The 16400-nt window shown below is 31.0% G+C and overlaps 1 protein-coding gene across 6 annotated transcripts in view; it reads left to right on the top strand.

Moving 5' to 3' along the window:
• MESK2 (misexpression suppressor of KSR 2) overlaps positions 1-16400 on the top strand; it is a 59313-nt gene that overhangs the window by 39113 nt on the left and 3800 nt on the right. For all 6 annotated transcript variants that reach the window (XR_913062.1, XM_011506176.1, XM_011506172.1 and 3 more), the window contains 5 exons: positions 4210-4409; positions 6633-6753; positions 10779-11067; positions 13096-13365; positions 14136-14220. Coding sequence is in view for 5 of the 6 variants with exons in the window: in XM_011506176.1 (XP_011504478.1) it covers positions 4210-4409; positions 6633-6753; positions 10779-11067; positions 13096-13365; positions 14136-14220 (965 nt within the window). In the remaining variant the exon portion in view is untranslated. The remainder of the gene's footprint in view (positions 1-4209; positions 4410-6632; positions 6754-10778; positions 11068-13095; positions 13366-14135; positions 14221-16400) is intronic.

The raw sequence follows: 16400 nt of genomic DNA on the forward strand, positions 1-16400 counted from the left end.
GATATCGGACACAGGCGACACTACTGTTACATAGGCAGAGAGAGAGAGAGAGAGAGAGAGAGAGAGAGAGAGAGAGAGCATGAATTTGCGCCGAATGAATTACACGTGCAGCCGTGCAACGTCTACGGTCGTATGCCCCTTCCCACCCGAAAAAGCAGTCTGGGTCACAAGAGGGAGGAAAAAGCTACTGCATCCTGTCTCACGCGATCGCAGGCTCCGTCTGGTCTCGTCGGGGCGTGGCCTCGACCGATCGATGGTCGGCCGCGAAAACGCCAACCAGCGACATCGACACCAACACCAACATCGCAGCCGCCCTCGCCGTCCCCGTCTCGACCACCATCATCCCCCATGAATAAAGGCACGCATTCCGTCTTTATATTGGCACACGCATACCTGAGGTCCCGTAGCCAAATTATCCATTACGCGTCCATTGGGCCAATCCATTGTCCTTCTTGACTACCGACACCGGCGATCTCCGCCGTTTATCATACGAATCACGTGACTATTGCGGGGTTAACTTGGATAAGTAACTTGACTTTATACCGAGGCATCTCCTTAATGCCGTTTACCTCTTCTTTTTCCTTCTCTAAGTTGATTGTGTACTATTCCACGTTTCGTTACTTGAAAGAAGTTGTTGAGCGTGCAACTACTCAATTTCCTTTTTTCCTGATGGAAAGTCAAGCGAGGGTGGGTCGGTCATTATACAAGCTGCAAGCGAATTAGTATTTAAGTATTTACAAATTCGGATGTAGTATCGAGTTGTTTACGTTGGCTTAAAAGGTGAAAAAGCTTATTTGAAAAATTTTATATTACTATAAAGTACTTGCTATGTATTTAATTTTTTTATAAAAATTTATTAAGCTGAAGTTTGTCTGATAGCTTATAAAGATGGTAAAATAACGTCATTATTAAAAGTATTATTAATTGTCCAAACTACAGAATTTCTAAATATCCAAAACACAGAAATCAACAATTGTTGCATTATTATTTTATCGTGAAAATATCGTATATTATAAACTAAATATAAAAAAAAAGTATTAGCTTCTTCGTATATTTCATTATACTACTTACGTTCGTGTAATGAACAATTTTTTTTTAAATTCATCAAAATAGATATAGAGTTTAAAAGTAAGTATTTATGAGTGATTATTTGAACTATCGGTAAACTTGTCGACTTTTTATATTAAATGGGCGCAGTTATGTGATAAACTGCATTTTTAAAATACATGAAGTTGAAATGGTACACTTCTTTATAGAAATATTGCACTTTTTCCGTTGTGTTTTTACCTGTATAATTGTACTTTTATATAGAAATAATAATTTATATTATAAAAATTATATATGGAGGTGCTTATATCGAGGCTATGGTAATAAATAATTTAAGTATTAATTGAACACTTCAGACCTAATTCAGAAACCTCTTGTGTCTTTATTTTCCAATAAGCACCGCACGCGTAACAAATAAACCCAAGCAAATACATCACTTCCTTCACTAACTCGTATGAGCGATCAATAAAAACTCTTCATAAATACAATCGATTTGTCCTCAATCGTCCATCGCCAGTTATCTAACTCATCTATAAATTTTTCAACTCTGAACTGTACATATGAAATCGCCTATCCTTCAATAGAAAAGGGCTATAAACTCTCGAGGATTTCTACTATTCGACAGTTCGTGTTGAATCGGGCAGTGTAACAATTTTACGAGCACTTTTCTTCACATCGCGTGAAAGTTTTGAGACGGTCGTTGAACTCTATCTCGTTCCTTCGCTCGCGACTTTTCCCCATAATTTCAAGCCTTTCGCCAAGTAATTAAATTTCCTCGCTAGTTTCTAGGACCTATCGAATTATAATGCGCGCGCATTATGATTGAAACGATATCCGGCAACGGCGAACGACGATACATTTGTCTCATTATACGTTGTTGGCGTCCAAATTTGATTCCCACTCCGAACCGAAACACAACGATCGAGTTCACTAAATGCATTATAGTAGTGAGGAGGGATAAAGGTTAAATAGAGAAAGAGAGAACAGATTCATCGACGATGGGATAATCGATTGCTGCCAGCTTCTATTCAAGTGTAACTTTATTTTGTTGAATATTCGACTATTGCACGATGGGAACGTGTTTTTCATTATCTCAAAAGATACCTCGACGTCTGTAATTATTAAAATTATTATTTCTTGAAATATTTTATTAAGAAACTTTTATGAAATATTTTATTCATTCCATCGATGACTTGTGTATTTTTAAATAAATGATTGGGATTGTATGTTACATTCAAACATCAACTAATTTTTTAAAATTATTGATTATTATGTTGTGATGAAAATAGTCCATTTGCGCATATAATTCAAGTTTCATTCAATTTTTGTATTCGTAACGAATATGTAATACCTAAGCATATTTAATATATGTATAAACGTAAAATTCTCAAAATAATTTAAGTTCATTCTCCTACTAAAAATCTATCTATTCATTGAGCATTTTATATTTCAACGAATAATACATATATTTATATATTTATTTAAAGAGTAAAATTGTTAAATATATAAATATTTTTCTTCGAAATATCGTTAGTCAGTCGTTCATTAAGATTGATGAACGATAAGCATATCGTATAACTTATGTTGCAATCGCAACTCAGTGCACAAAATTAATAAAAATATCATTGATAATGTCTGAAGTAATTAAAAAATATTTAAACTTTATCTAGATCCTATTAATAATCATAATATCAATATTATCGAATGTAATTTAAATGGCATCTAGATTTATACGCATTCGAATTTAAAGTGCTTGCTTGATTCATCTGGTTTCAATGACATTGATTAAGAATCCGCTCTGTGTAAAAATAGTTTTTCATCGATATTTATCGAAATTTACTAGTCTTTTTGTAATTTTCATTTAATGATATTTCTAATCGCTCATATATGAACTTTTTGTCATAAAATAGTCGGATGTAAACAATTTATATCCACTTTACTTGTCGCGTGTTAGTTGAATATCGATCGTAAGATTTATACCTGTGCAACCAAGACTTTAACGCGATCATCGCTTACACGTTTCTCTATTCTTATCATTAATAACATTTGGCAGTCAATGCTGACATTATAATGTCCACGTGGAACTAATAGTGTTATTGTTTAACAGTCAACGAGTCTCGTTAAAAAAATTTTAAAACGCTATAACAATGTTAATGAATTATTCGTGCGAATGATAGTTCCATTTATTAATTGAAAATATTTTTAATAATAACTATAATTATTTGATGGTATTTGCTAATTAGATGACACAACTTCAGTGATGTATGTACTTTAAAAGTTTTCCATTTATTTTTGAAAATTAATTATTATGACATTATGAAAATAATATTTCCTTTACGTTAATTTGAATGACTTTTAAGGCTTTCAAGCAACTTTATACTTGCGCTATGAATTTATTATATCAAATTACTTGTATTTTTTATTTTTTTATTTTTTACAATAAAAATGAAATATCAAAGTACTTGCTTATTAATTCTGTATGTAAACTTGGAAATTGAAATTATATTTATTTCAAATAGATTTTAATGGACATTGTACGTTTAATGTAGAATAAAGAAAAATTTTAATGGCCTATCATTTCCATTTATGTTTACAATATCTGTTATCATCGAACTATTTTTTCATATTGTGTAGGGAGTTTCTCAAATTGTCTTTACAAAAAATTACTTGAATATACATTTTAATCGGTTATTATTGTTATTCAGAAATAATAAGATACAATTATTAATTCACTTTTAACTTTCTAAATATCTCATGAAATTCCGATATTTTTAAAAAGCAAATACTCAAACGACTACTTATTCCCATTACAAAATCGAAATATAATTTATAAAATCGTAATTTTCGCTTGGTAAACGTTGAAAATTTTAAGCAAAAAAAATCATAACAAAGAGTAAGAAATGCCCAAAATATATATTATTACCATTATTATCATTATTACCATTATTATCATTAAAAGTAGTTATGTATATGTATATATCTTATGAAAATTCGATAATAATGGTTAAGCCATCAGTTGGTAAAAGAAACAAGCGGAAGTATATGAAGTGAGTGGCAACAAAGTGTAAAAGCGGTTTCTAGTGGTGGGGAAGGGAATCCTTTTAGAAGGAGATCTCATCTTTCAATGTAACTAATTTTGCAATATTTATCTTCTTGTAACAGCGCGATGCCGTCTGACAGTATGGATGACATCGAGCTGAAGAATATCCAGCTGCAGTTCCCAGCATTGAGGTACTTGACGAGGGACGACGGCTCGGTGCGCGAGGAACGCGTTGATACTGATAAAGGCTCGTTACTTGTCGCCGTCCAAGGCAATCGAGCCAAGCCTGCTATTATCACCTATCACGATCTGGGCCTTAACTGTGAGTAATTTTAAATTAAGTGACATTCGGTTGAGCTGGCACTGTATTCGATACATTTGAAAGGCCAAATTAATATTGTAATTGAGTTGTCAAATGCACCTTAGGATAGATTATTACGAGCTACGTAGAATTTTTTCTCTTACGTACTGTTTTTTCTCTTACGTACTGTATTTGAACGCGCGGATCGAAGTTTTTATATGTGTCGGGTGACTTGTAGTGTAAATCTCCAAGAAAACGAAGAATTTCAGCTAAATGCTTGATGTTACAAAATATACTAGAAATAAGGACAAATTTTAATTCATAACGAAGCTAATGAACGAAGCCATACTGAACTGAAATTTATATATTAATATTTTCATTTATATTTTTTAATTTATATTTATAATATTGTTCTATATATTTCAATACTTTGTAAAGAATAACAAATTGCATTCACTTTTGGAAAATTACACTTGTAAAGATCTATTACCTCGTGAATATAATGCTCATAACAAATAGAATCAGACATCTAGAAAATACTTATATATTTTATTTTTAAAGAATGTAGTATTGTATAAACCAGTGTTTCAACGCTAAGAAATAATAGATATAAAAGAAGTAAATTGCAAAATTTGTAAGTGAAAATGAATTCCTTTTAGGTATATTTGTTATACTTTATTTCATAAGTAATTATTAATTAACCGAAAATTTATCATTAAATTCTCATACTATTTATCGTATAATAGTAATTCTTTTTATTCTACATTGATTTTGTGTAAATACATTATAAAATATGTGAATTATAATTTGTAAATAATCTATTTATATGCCATTTATGTTTTCCGATCACTGGTAAAACTTTCTGCTGTACAGCAATTTAATCCATCTACATAGATACATCAATTCAAAACTTTTCGTTTTAATGGCCCGTTGACTTAAATGAACTCACTCGACAGGTAAAAGTAATAATAATGTTAGTAAATAACGTTTAATAATCTTATATTGAAAATTTAAATGACTAATACATAAGTCTGGTAAATTAAATGCGTACGCTGAAAATATGCAATTATTAAAAGTAAATTCTACGTTAAAATTCTAATTTCTAACATTATTAATATAAGATTCTTTTAGATGTCGGAAAATCTATTTTTTTTCTTAAGAATTTTGTAAGATTTTTCGATTAATTTTTTCTTTTTCTGTGCGCTGAAATTACGAAAAAAAAATTTACTCAAAATTATGAGAAAGGACGACTCTCCCATTATATTGAGAATTCATATTTAATTAGTTTGAAAGCAGATATTCGTTGTGAGCGATGACACAAATATATAATTTTTATCTTTTATTAATTTTATTCCAACATAGATGCCAAAATATTTTATTTCCCATTTATTATTAAATATACTAATATACAGCTAACACAAAAATTTTTACGTATAAATTTTTCACAATGGTTTATGAAATTTTATGATGTCGGTGGAGGAACCTATAAGTTGCGATAAATTGAGCGTAAAATTAGAATGAATTTACATTTTCGTACACCGAAGAATATTAGCTTGTCTGTTCGAATAAAATATTTATTATCTCAATTCTATGATAATAAAATCGATATATGATGCTATTATAGTCAGGTATAATAATTAAATTGTGATGGGAATTTGGATTGAATCCAAGTCCCTTGACTTTTCGTTTTAGGATAAACAAATTGTGTGTACCATTATCGATTTCATAAATATTTCCTAAAAATATTTTATTTCCTTGTTTCTAAAAAATTTTAATCGAATTTATAACCACATTTATATGTACGTATATTACGTATAAATTACTATTGAAATAGATATTACATAAATGAAGGTATCATTGAAATATATTCCAATTTTTAAAAAATTTTAGAATATTGTAAGTATGGTAATGGTAACACTTTTCTCCCACATATTGGAAATATCTTTAGTGGAAAATATTTTATTTTCTTGCATCAATATCTTTCTCATAAAAATAACGCGTTAAATATTTTTATACACAGCTGGGTAACATATTATTTTACAAATTTTCTTAGTTATAAATCCACGATCGAATAGAATCAAGGAAAATAAACTGCAAAACATTCTTTAACTTTTGCTTAAATATCTTTGAATAAATTTGATAAATATGATTGTAACAGAAATAATGACCGATATTTTATCGAGCCGTAGCCCTACTCTATGAATACAAATCCGATCATATTAATGTACAGACTTTTTTTTGTAGATATCTCGAGCTTCCAAGGATTCTTCAATTACATCGATATGCGAGTTCTCCTAGAAAACTTCTGCGTTTATCACGTTAATGCCCCAGGTCAAGAGGAAGGCGCTGCGACATTAGCTGAGGAGTAAGTTATCCATCTCAAATTTTTTAGACTAAGATTGACATTCAACAGTAGGTTTAAAACATCTTTTGTAATATATATTTTCCTATCGGCACGTTTGTTTCTAATGGATATTTATATTTGCAGTTGACGGTCATGCTATATTTATCTTTTTTTTAAATACATTTCGTAAACTTCTTCGATCGCTTCTCCAAATTTGGAAGAAAAATGTCATAACTTTCGAAGCTTATTTTTCATATACTTTAAAAAATTTCACAAAAAACATTTGCATAGAACGATAAGTTATAATTAGACAATACTATTTCATATATTAATCTATTCCTGTCAAGACGTATAATTGAAAGATAATAAATCTTAAAGACAATATCGTAATATTTTCATTACCGCGTATATTAAGCATTTAATGTCATGAGAAAACAGGCAAGAAAATAAATTATGGAAATGTTTGCATAAGAAAAATTATAGGCTAGCTGGAAGAATGTTAGACTTTACAATGCTATTTAAGCCAGCAACGATACTTTTAATAAAAATATAAAAAAAATTTTACGTGATTAAAATTGCAAGGGATAATCGATTTCAATTATACACATATTTATGATATTAGTAACAGCTATTCGTCGACTCTATCAATTTGATGGGGAAATATTAGAAATAAGATGTAAATATTCAATTTGAGAGCATAATTATAATCGCCTTATATTAGAGGTCCTATGCTGGATTTCCTAGAGTCTTTAATTCTGATATAATCAAAGCTACCCATATCGTAGTAACGAGTAATCATTTTCATTGGGAGTAGTACAAGCGCAACTCGTACGTGTATGTGCACACTCGTTACGAATCGCTTATGTGTACTGTGTATTCAACTACGAGCTATAGAGATTTACGATTGACGTGACGTCATGTGACGCATTACAATAATTTTGCAAAGTGGCTCACATGCTGAAAATGAGGTGGCCATTAATAGCATTTCAACCTAATGTGATGAAACTATAATGGTTTGTCATGATTGAGTATCCAAAATTTTAATTATATGGTGAGAAAGTATTTCTCTGGTGAAAAAAAAAATGAGGATTAAATTTAATCAAAATACAAGTAGTTAAAAAATACTTATTATTAATTTCAATTTAAATCAAATGCTCCTGTCTATAATTGACCCAAATTTTTTTAATATTAATATAAATCTTAAGTGTCACTATTACTCAATTATCTACATTAGTCATTTTAATCCATTTCCTTTCGTCGAAACGCTTAAAATTAGAAAATCGTAAAGAGACTTTTCAATTTTATCCAAGTACTATACAAGTGATTAAATTCCTTTCTACTGTACGTTATTAAACGTTCGTTTATAAATAATTTTAAACACTTATCTTAAGCAATTGTATATGTAAATCTATGATCATACTTTAACTTATTACTTAATATCTAATTGGATCACAGAATATGTGATAACATTTTATTATTATTAATAAGTCTAAAAGGTCATTGCAATAGAAATTCTTTCTTTGGGGCATAAGTAATTCAAATAATACCTTCGACTGCATTGCAGATTTGCATGCTAAACTCTGCTGTTAGAGCTCTGCTCTTAGAATCGCGTGCCAAATTCATCATTTTTTACTGATAAATCAACAAAAAATTTCATCGTTTTATAACCAAATTAATTGATTATTTTCATTTCTTTTTAAGTAATTATTCAAAAAGCCACCTAATGATACTTCCGACAGTCGGCATAATATTCCACTAGTCTATGGTAAATTATTAGGAAAGAAATGTGTCAAGGTCAAATTATATTGAATAGTGATTAATACATTTTCTTACAATTAAATAATTCTGTATAAATTGTATTGTATGTATAATTAAATTTTAGTTTCCTATGCATGATAATACTGGGATTTTCTAATTCAAATATTCTACTTGCTTGTCTAAATTAGTTAATGAAATAGAAAAATACAATAACGAACGCGATCGAAAATTCAAAATTCAATAATTGCAAATCTATCTATACATCGTTCACTTAATAATTAGAAATTTTACTAAGCTAAAAATTGAACAAATAAATTACTTGAAAATTCAATTAACGCGAATATGAGCAAGTACATTGCAAACATTTACATTGGGCAAATTGGCGGCTAGCGAACATATTTTACTAGCGCGCATTTCCCCTTCAATTATCTTCGTGTATTCTTTACAATCTGACGAAAATTTTCCCACTAACTAGTGCAGTTTTCTTTATTAACTTATCAAATATGAACGGATTTGGATCGAACGAGTACACTTTTACTTATTTTATTACAAAGACTAGAGCTTATTTTTCAGAAAAGTTATATGCTGCAAAAATCTACTAAAATGACAATTAAAAAATAAATTATCGCAGACTTATTGGAAAATAATTTCAGCTGCGCCTCTTTATAAATCTAATAACTTTTAAATAAAAAAATTTTTTTACCCTTTATGAAAATGGGTTATTTGAAGTATTTAAACTCTGATATTTTCCATTAAATTTCTTATTTAATGTTCTATTTCTTTTTACAACCAATAAACAATCCCTTCAAGCCTATTACATAATTATAATGTAACTCCAGTTATTTCAGATTTCACTTGTCCAGATCCACTTATTTATTTATCGCAAAACGATCATCTCGTACCTGGAATATAACAATTAATTAATAAAAATTAATCACATCCTGAATTTTACAAATTTTCCACTTAATCAATATGAAAACAATTCTCAAAATAAAAACAATGCTCGTCAGTATTGTAAAAAGGATTATAATGTACTTTCCGTTTAAACATTTTTCCACTTCGTTTTTCATGCAATTTACATCGAATGAAACATACTAATTCGAGAGGCATTAGTGATCATAAAAACTCATCTATTATAACGATCGTATAAAGTATTTTATTTTATCGCCATTCTATTCAGGCAAAGACTAAAACGGCCTTAAGCATATTTTTTCTTATGATTTTTATCTTAAAAACACTTACAACACCATAGAATATAATAAAAAATGACTGTCACACATGGCATTACGTGATTTTAAAAATACTCACCGTATGAATATTTCTTCATACATGCTGAACTTAGTGCTTATCGTAGGAGTCCTGATAATTCCAAAAGCTTTTAGCCTTCATTACCAATTTTGACGTATTTGCATTAATGTTTTTGCTATTTTGCTAAGAATAGCTGTATTGAAGTAAATTGTAATTTTTATAAATTTCAGTCAAATGAAGTTGATGATAAACATAGATTAATATACCATTTCTGACAATGATGATTAAATTATAAATTTTATAATATTTCAATTAGAAGAATAGTATTTTTTTTATTATCTAAAGTATGCTCATTTATACTATCATAAATTAGCATTTATTGTCAGGATCCATGACAACGTTATATATTTATATAAACGTATTTATGTCACTTTAATGAATACTATAAGGATCGACACTTCGTCAAACTAGAATCGCAATATATGTGGATTATCTAATTGATTATTACTTAACGATAAAAGTCAAGCGGCTAGTAATGTCGATGACAATTATCGACTTACATGAAATAAATTCAAATTATCGTCGATTACGATAATACAAAAGTCAATAATCTCTCGAGACAAAATAATTTCTTTTTGTAATCATTAAGCAAACAAATTATAATTAATTTACAGTATGTTCATTCTAAGAGTCGGGCCTTTCTTTGACTCGCTATTATACATTGTGCCATAAGCGTTTATTTGCCGGCTGAATTAATGGGAGCGTAGTTCACCCTATAAAATACTCGCATTAATATTCGAACGGCAAGCTCGTCAATTTGGTATTTGCAGTGAAAATTTAAAACGGCGCTACCACTCCTCGCCTTAAAATCAATAAGCCCCCGTCCCTCGCCACTATGATAAACCAAAATAAACGAATTATGTTGTTTGGTGAGAAAATGAGCCGAGATAGATAAATAGGCTTAAGCCGGCGGATAATCTAGTTGAATAATAGATATATTTTTTCTACAAGCACAGCGTGTAAAGCGTATCCGTTCACAGATACATCTATCCGACGATGGAAGAGCTGGCGGAGCAGTTGCTGTTCGTCGTGGGCCACTTCGGACTGAGATCGGTGATCGGGTTTGGAGTCGGGGCGGGCGCCAACATCCTCGCCCGATTCGCCTTGGCACATCCCGAGAAGGTCAATGCCCTCTGCCTCATCAATTGCGTGTCCACGCAGGCAGGATGGATCGAGTGGGGCTATCAGAAGCTCAATTGCCGACACCTGCGCTCCCAGGGCATGACCCAAGGCGTCCTCGATTACCTCATGTGGCACCACTTTGGAAGGGTGAGCCATTCGCTTTTGTTCCTCCCGCTTTTATCTCTAGCTGTGCACTTGGCGCCTAGTGGCTTAGCTGACTTATCAATGGAAAATTAGATAACGATACGAATGATATTGTCCCTTTTTGCTTACCACTCGGACGCAATCTATTGACGACATTTGAATCAATGTCGGGATAGCGTGGGCATTTGTTAAGCCCGTGAATAGCGGCTAAATTAAATGCAAGTGGAAATTCTTCGTCGAGCGAACTGCTGCATTTTGTACTTTTATAAGATTTCATTTGACCGAAATAAAAGATTATCGACTCGTGATGTACGTCGTTGCTCGCACATACGATAACAATAATAACTATGGCATTTACCCGAGCGGCAGACTGAGAATATCCGATATGAATGGACTGCGAATGAATAATCCTACTCCCTCAATTTTATAATCCATTTTCCAATAACATTATATAAATTAAATCGCTGATAAAAATAAACGAATCGAGGATATTATCCAAAATTAATTGATAATCGTTGCGTGTAACGAGCGGAATGCCATACGATGGTTTATCGTGAAAATTCTATGTGCGCGCGAGCGTGTGGCGAACATCGCGAGACGAACAGGCAGATGATTAGTAGAGTTTTCGACGCGCAAGATAATTTGCTCGACTGAGTTGCGAAACGCACGTGAAAGCTCATCGTTCAAGCTAGTTTACGGCACTTGTCCGAATTATCGACTTTTGCCAGCCGTGCGATTCCACGCGAGTTTCGGAAAATTGGATTAACGGATCACTGACAGTTCCACCAGGAATATATCCATTAGCTGTCATTTTTCCCCTGGCAACAATTGCCCGCGCGCAATCTATCCGCAATAGTAGCAGAAAATAAGAGAAAAGCAGATTTACTCGACGTGTAAATAGTTTTATTTTTACACACGATGTAAAAAGCTAACGCGGTAGTATTTGCAATTGTGATGAGGTTTATGTGGCATTAGAGGAATTTTAAATATAAAAGAGCTAAACAGTTGAAATTTTCATCTTAGCATGTGTCGCCTATAATATTTAAAATTATTGCGCCATATCTCAGGTATCAATCATTATACTTACATTATCCTTTTATATTCCTATTTTGTACAAAAGTATTGCACGTATTCATCATTTATCAAAAATTTTATAAATAATCTTGTAATATTACTTATCTACGACGTAATTGTTATTTATCATTAATAAAAAAACAATGTTAAAGGTGAATTATGTGTCAAAATTATTAAGTAAAGCTTATGTTCGATAGAAATAATACCTCGAGTAATATGTAAGTAATTTTTCAATGTTTTTTTTTTGCAATCACAAATTTTAATTAAACTTTAACCGTTGTAAACCGTTATAATATTGTTATTATATTATAGTTTGATGAATACAACTAGAATATCAATATTACTTATTACTATTATTTAAGTATTCAGCATTCATAACGTACATATAAAAATCACTGAGGCTGTTAAATCATTTGTTAAATGTCTATGTTTTAAAAATTAGCAAGAGAGTCCAGGTCAGTTGACTTAAAGCAATAGACGTCTTAACAATAGTAATGTTTTTCGAATTTCATTAACAAATCCCCAAATTTAGATGCTTGAACATTGTTATGAATATCTAATGATTTTATGTTATTCAATTGTGCTAATATTCCGCATGAATTCAAATGAGGCGATATCAGTAGTTAATTATTATAATTAATCTGTAAATTCACTACAAAATCAAACTTTTTTTTTTCTTTAAGCGAATAATAATAGTGCGCTCATTACAATGGAATAACAATTTTAACGTGCAGCACTGGGTACTCACTATTAGTTATACTTATTAAATATTATTGCACAATATCAGGGTTTTATTACTCCCCACGCATTGCCCTAAGCAATACATCAACTTAATTGATAAACTATACAAAAATGACGCTAGGATTCCACTTTGAGGGGAGTCTTTAGCACGCAGCCTTACGATCTAGAGCGCAACCGCGCGTCCCCGACAGAAAATTGATATACTCGAATTTCCAGGGCACCGAGGAGAGGAATCACGACCTGGTACAAGTCTACAAGAACTACTTCGAGCGTCGGGTGAATCCTACGAACCTCGCCCTCTTCATCGACAGCTACGTGCGCCGCACGGACCTTAATATCGCCCGTGAGCTCGACCCGACGCGCAAAAGGGACGGCTCGACCCTCGCCGTGCCTGTGATGAACATCACCGGATCATTGAGTCCTCACGTCGACGACACCGTCACACTCAACGGCCGACTCGACCCCACCAACAGCTCGTGGATGAAGGTGAGAGCGCCGATTGTCCTTTATCGCCGAAATTGGCTTCTACGCATCCTCATAACCTTCACTGTCATTTATCCAAAGTTACCGACTTCTTTGATATTTACGTTGAATTATTCGACTCTGCGCCATTTTAATCGTACCATTTAATAAAATAGTAGAAGGCTGTACTATTTAGTCAATTTAATTCGTCATTCTTATTGATGCAAAACTATTAAAGGCGCTTCTTTTTATATCAACGAATATTAATGAATCGATAGCTTTTAATGACAGTTTGACGTATCATTATTGTATGCATTATATGTATAGGGAATTATAGATTTTAAGGCAATCAATTTTAATCGCTTATTTCTACTTCAACCGCTATGGCTATCTATCGTAATATTTTTCAATTAGACCTATTTGCATTTTAAATATTTTTCTATCCTGCCATAGTACAACAATAATAATAAAAATACGGTACTGCATTATAATTAAATTGCTTTTGATTGATATGTATGAAAGCAATTAATTACTATTACCATTCGGATAATGGCTTTGTCATGCGTTTATGTCGAATGTCATCATTTTTATAAAAATGTTTCAAATACTTCAATGGTAATTTAAAAATTTTACATTAATTTTAACAATTGTATTATAATGTCATTAAAATTTGCTAAAACTATATCGATCCAAATATATCATTCAAGTAATAAATAAATTTATATATATATATATATATATATATATATATATATACATATACATATACACACATACATGCATATATATTTCAGATTTCGGATTGCGGAATGGTATTAGAAGAACAACCTGGAAAAGTAAGCGAAGCCTTTCGGCTGTTTCTTCAGGGTGAAGGATATGGTAAGTGAGCGGCCGAAGAATGATAAACGAAATATTAGAACAAACAAGTTGTCTAAGAATCGAAAATAAATCATCACGAATATCATTACGTAAATTCGAAAAATTCGAGTCAAAAATTGTAAAAAGAAATATATAGCATCCATGAATCAGCATGGAATCGCGAAATTGAATAGACATAACGGATTAGCGGAATGGAAAAAAAAGGAGAAATTAATAGGTGGAAAAACGATGAGAGGCGATAATAAGGAATAGGCGAAGAGCGCATTCCCAATGACCATCAATCTCTTTATTAAAACACTAAATAAAGGAAGAGAAAGTAATTTGAAGCTGTAAGCAATTGATGATGTGGTGGCAACAAATTGATAAACGAAAACAAAATTAATAAAAAAAAAAACAAAAAAAACAAACAAACAAATAGTAATAATAATAATAAAATAAGTTGTGGCATTGGAAATGTTGCGATGCTTTTCGGGAAACCTAATTATTTGAAAAATTGATCGACAAACACTTGAAAATACCAATTGGCATATATTTCTGTTCTATCGATCTCTCATTGGCCTACGGTCGTAGTTTGTAGATAAAACAAAGCAGCATGATGCGTATGAAATATTTATCAATGTTGAATTATAAAATGGTAAATGAAAGAGAAGCAAGCAAACCAAGGCATCATTATGCGCGTATTTAGTCTATTTTCGAAATTTTTCTCGTCTCTAAATATTAGTAAATATTACTTGGATTTCTTATAGATGTACGAAGCAATCTAAAAGCTCAAAAGCTCGAAACCTTGGCTTTGCTGATAACTTATTTCTATAACATCGCCATAAATTCAAAAGAATCTCTTTTCATTTTTACGTTTGTTTATATCTACTTTTCTATGAAACAAAACAAATAATAATAATAATAATAATAATAATAATAATAATAATAAACAAAAAAAAACGTACTGTAATGAGTTGATTTTTGAAAATAATTATCCTATATCCAAAATAATATTCGGGACAATTATTTGTTTTCCCAAATCTAAACGTCATCGTTTATTTACAATTGGAATTTAAGAAATTTTTCAAAAGTTGACTCGTTTTAAGCTATTCAACCATTAAAATTCATAAATGTATTTTAGCAAAGAAAAGAATAAATGTTTGTAAGACAATCAGGCAAACATCTTTTTGGCGCTTGAAAGTTACACACAAATACATATAAACATTAAAAGTATAACATTTTTAGATTGCACGTGCATTACAATACAGTAGTTTGAAAACTGAACTTAACGAATTACTCGGTAGGAATAATAATGAAAATGACTAATCTGTGCGTGAAATCGAGGCCGCAAAACGAAAGCAGATGACATATTTATAAAATTAATACGATCGGCATCGAAATAATCTATATTTGCTGTCTTAGACGGCATCGTTGTTCTGTTTGGCTTCTTGGTCACAGAAAACACACTCGCACTTGTCACTGTACACTATAATACGCTTCTATCACAGTAAACTGTACATCGACGCAAGTAGGAGAATTAAACAGTCAACCCGGTGAAAAACGTATCAGTGATCGATTAATTATTGCTATTTTTAATTCTTATATCAAACGTTTATTTTGCCTCTATTAAATGAGTATGCTCTTGTACTTATTTAATGAAATACTTATAATTTACTCTAAATGTGTAAGAGCCGAATTAAGTAAATAAGTTATGTTTTAGTGAACGAATAATTTTTTCAATTAATTAATCAATTATATTTACCGTTATTCTATTCCCGTAGGATATGGAGAATTGTTAATCCTCCCACTGCTACTGTTGTTTAAAAAATCATCTTATTGTTAGTGTAATTAACAATTTCATAATTTGTCATTATTGTCACTTTAATAGAAATGAGTTGAGACCTGCTTTGTATAAATGAAACAATAAATAATATCGTTGAATTTTAGTCTGATAAGGAATATTTTATTTATCAATTCGTACATTTATTCAATTGTTAATTTAATACGATAAAAGTATGAAAGTAATTTTAACAATTATCATGCTAAAATTCGACTCCTTATTTAAATACAAATTTTCGTTCAGTATTTACTCATTTAACTAATAATTATAAATAAACGAACGCTAAAAAAATATTTGACCAAAGTGTTCGTCTCCGAACTTCATCATTGCTGTACATTCTTTCTTCATTCATACGTCACAT

Source organism: Ceratosolen solmsi, unplaced genomic scaffold, assembly GCF_000503995.2.
Source record: "Ceratosolen solmsi marchali unplaced genomic scaffold, CerSol_1.0 scaffold7, whole genome shotgun sequence".
Taxonomy (NCBI): Eukaryota; Metazoa; Arthropoda; class Insecta; order Hymenoptera; family Agaonidae; genus Ceratosolen; species Ceratosolen solmsi.